The sequence below is a fragment of the Nelumbo lutea genome, chromosome 3, assembly GCF_056320005.1.
Source record: "Nelumbo lutea isolate HS-2025 chromosome 3, American lotus-T2T, whole genome shotgun sequence".
Lineage (NCBI taxonomy): Eukaryota > Viridiplantae > Streptophyta > Magnoliopsida > Proteales > Nelumbonaceae > Nelumbo > Nelumbo lutea.
The window spans coordinates 37,636,856-37,640,627 of record NC_142686.1 but is presented as its reverse complement, the minus strand read 5'-3'; the positions used below and the strand labels follow the sequence as shown (position 1 = coordinate 37,640,627).

Genomic DNA, 3,772 nt, shown 5'->3' with positions numbered 1-3,772 from the left:
TAAATTTAACATACATGTATATATGATCAATGTACAAACTCAATGATTGATTGCTTGAACTGCCAATTCAATGAGTTGGTGGTGCAGAGGAAATTGGGAGAGGTATCGCCATTTATTTGATCTTGTCTGGTTTATAGATTCAGTTGAGCCAATCGAGCTCTCTATTTAGTTTGATTTCACGTGTGTTCTTTGTACTTAAGTTCTAGAGAGGTCCATATGTCAGGCAAATCACATGAACTCTCTATAAAACATGCCCCACAAGTCTATTGGGAACACCTTTCTCCTGTCAGTTTTGGTTTTCTGTTGTTGGTGTTATTGAAACTTGTGCCTTTCATGTGAAATTTCTTTTTTCTTTTAAAATATTTAAGGCAGTTATTTAATTAAAAAACCAACAACAACAACAAGAAAGGATAAAATACTTCAATTATGATTTGCTCATTTGCTCATATTCTTATTCTTGCAACAATATATAATAATTGTATATTTTGTGGGGAGGGCCCCACTGAATCATCTCTCTAATGACAAAAGTAATTAGCCTTATGATGAAGAATGTCATGTAAAAATAGTTTGGTCAATTATAATTGAATATTGGGGGGAATCGACAAAAAATAGTTTCTTTAACATAGGGTGCAACGATTGATTGAAAATAGAATTTGGCAGAGTTTCCGTAAGAACAAAGACTTTTAATTTGTAATCTGTGTTGTTGTTCTCTTCTCCATCTTATTATTTTGTTGCTTGCTACTTTCTTGTTCTTGTTATCTTCACAAACAGCCTATGATCAAGATATAAACTTTGTGTTATATATAGCAAACTGTCAACCCAGATGCTATTTTCAATCAATCTTAATCTAGCACAGTACCACATATACAAATAAATAGGTAGTGATCACCCCTTTAACATACCAGCTCTGTTTATAATTAAATCGTATAGCCGTATCCAAGCTGTTTTGACCATAATAATTTTACTAAGGTCGTTAAGGGTTGGACCACCTTCCTTTGGACGATTAAGTGGTGTTCATTCATTCAAATCTGCAATTTGCAAGCAAGATTTATCAGGGTATGTAGGTCCGTCTTCCAAATTTCAATTTCAGAGCCCAGTGGGTGTGGGTGTGGGTGTGGGTGGACCTCCACCCTTCTCCTTGTTTGTGTCAATGCGAGATAGCTAGCTACCAAAACGAAAGTGGCCTCACCACACTTGTATCAATGGGCTTCTAATTAAACCCCAACAACCATATGAACCATCCTCATCCTCTCCTTTATATTTTAATTATTTTGCGCGCCTCTCTTCTTAAATCTTTGTGCTCCATCCAACAAACACACGTACAGTATATATAAGAAATAGCCATACATAATAATTAATTAAACCTTGATAATTCCATCACCAATTCACCATCACAGTATTAAGAATGGAATATCGTTCCTGGCACCAATATTTTATTGCAAATTGTAACTGTATATTACAGCAGTTAGAAAATAATATATATATATATATATATATATATATATATATATTATATTTACTAGGTCAAAGTGAATATGCATTAGGAAGACCATCCAACTGTAGCAAAAACTGAAGAATCTTCTCAAAAACTGGAGGCATGATGACTTATAACCAGAACAAGCAGAATAACCAGGGGAGAAGCAGCAAACAATAAACAGTTAAACACAAACTACGCGTACAAATTTTAATTTACATCTTCGGCAAGGATGGATGAGATGATCAACTTAAGTACGCCTGGGGCGCACTTTAACCGTCAGAGGTTTTGCCATCTCGCATGACAACCTCAATACCTCTGACAGATCAATCGGATTTTGATCCGACGCTACCCACTCCAACTCGTGCAACAATGATGCCACCCAGAACGTCGCAGTGGTCAACCCCAAAGTTTTACCCGGGCAGCTCCTCCTACCCGCCCCGAATGGAGCGAGTCTAAGATCCGATCCCATTATAGAGAACTCCACGTCAGCTTCCCCAGACACGAACCTCTCGGGCATAAACTTCGACGGCTCTGACCACACCTGTGGGTCCCGGGTGATAGCCCACATGTTCACCATGGCTGTTGTTCCAGCGGGCACGTGTTTAGCATCAACTGTCGTGTCTGTGATCGCCAGCCGGGACCATGACAGAAGTGGGCCGGGGGGGTGTAGCCTGAGAACCTCCTTCACCACCGCCGGCAAGTACACCATCGCTTCAATGTCTGACTCCCTAACAGGCCGTGATTTTCCGACAACTTCGTCAAGCTCTTGGTGGACCTTCGATTGAATGTCAGGATGGAGAACCATCCTCGCCAATATCCATTCTATCAACACAGCTACCGTATCTGTTCCTCTAAATATCATCTCCTGTTGCAGAATAACAAAATTGATTTTTAAAGCTAACACGTACTAATCATTCTCTTTATGTATTTTACTAAAAAATTAAAATCCGAGAGAAGTAGGACTGTAGTATGGAGTATCTGCCGAGTTGCTCACCCAAAGAGCGGCGACCATATCAGGGTCTGATAACTTGTCGGTTCCTTGAAGAGAGAGCAAAACGTCCACGAAATCCCTGTTTCTGTCTCTGGTTTGAGCTCTGTGTTCGGAGAGGATTCGGTTGAGGAAGCGGTTCACTTGGGGAACAAGTTTGTAGCATCTGAATCGGATCCTTTGAACATCGAATCCCGCCAGCCAAGGGAGGTGGTCGGACCAATTGAGCTTCCCCAACAGTTGGTACCCTTCGTCCACAAGTTTGCTTAGTTGGTCTGTTTCTTCACTCGATGATTCCAGCTCGTACAGGCGTCCAAATACGGAGCACATCATGTTGTTCAGCGAAGCGCGTTTCAGAATATCCCGAACACGTATTTCTTCCTTACGACCCGCAAACATTGATACCATCTGACTGGCGATTCGGAACCTCTGCTCTTCCGACGCGTTGATTTGTTTTGGGCAGAAAAGATGGGTGGCAGCGATTTTTCGAAGCGTTCTCCAGTAAACGCCGTAAGGAGCGAATCCGATGGCTCGATTGAACATCAGACTGTAAGCTGACTCCTTCACAGGACGATCAGCAAAGACAGAGCTGTTCAAGATTTCTTTCGCTATATTGGGGTTACAAGTGACGACGACACGAGTCTCTCCGAGACTGAAAGCCATGAGCCGACTGGCTCCGAACTGCTCCGCCGCAGCTGCCAGCCGGCGGTGCGCGAGGCCAGCCATAAGATTCATGCTCCCAAACACAGGGAATCCTCTCGGCCCTGGTATTGGCTTGGCTCTGCTTCCTTTCTTCCACCAGTGCCTTCCCCAGGCGGGTCCACCTGGGTAAGCCCAGTAAAGAAGAACCACTGTTAAACAAGCTAAACCCAGGAGGAGTAAAGAGGAGAGGAGATTAGTGGAGGAGAAAGCACTGCATTTTGAAGCGAGTGCAAAAACCCAGAAGCGCTCTATTTTTGTTTCCATAGCTGGCGGGGGCGGGCCAATTTTGGTTTGGATCCAGAGGGAGAGGGAAGGGTTGGCTTTATATAGAGAAGGGAATAACGGTTGAACAGAGGAAATGGTTATGGACCGTATATTATATATAAAAAGAAAAGAAGCGCCGCCATGTGCGTATGTATACTACTAACTAGCACAAGTAAGAACTAAGAACACATTTGCGACCGTTAGTGCGTGCCTCTAAGATAGTCACACGTGCCGGTTAAATGGCACGATTCTGTCGGATGGAATGTAAATGTTGTGACTGTGAATCTGTGACATGATATATACATGCCATGCATGCATGCATTTCTGGCTGTTGCCTCTTT

At 42.6% G+C, this 3,772-nt stretch overlaps 1 protein-coding gene across 1 annotated transcript; it reads right to left on the bottom strand.

The window, feature by feature from the left end:
- Positions 1–1,558: 1,558 nt before the first annotated feature.
- Positions 1,559–3,546, bottom strand: LOC148864303 (cytochrome P450 78A9-like). Its single transcript, XM_088981064.1, has 2 exons — positions 2,472–3,546; positions 1,559–2,342 (listed from the first exon to the last, which is right to left on the bottom strand). Exons 1-2 carry the CDS (start codon positions 3,429–3,431, stop codon positions 1,725–1,727), a joined length of 1,578 nt encoding a protein of 525 aa, XP_088837190.1. The 5' UTR covers positions 3,432–3,546; the 3' UTR covers positions 1,559–1,724.
- Between the last annotated feature and the right edge of the window lie 226 nt (positions 3,547–3,772).

Bases quoted from the DNA above. Each gene is read 5' to 3' on its own strand.
- LOC148864303 (XM_088981064.1), bottom strand. From the start codon at position 3,431: ATGGAAACAAAAATAGAGCGCTTCTGGGTTTTTGCACTCGCTTCAAAA. The intron at 2,343-2,471 runs GTGAGCAACTCG...ATTCTGCAACAG, and splicing joins ATATGGTCGCCGCTCTTTGG to GAGATGATATTTAGAGGAAC.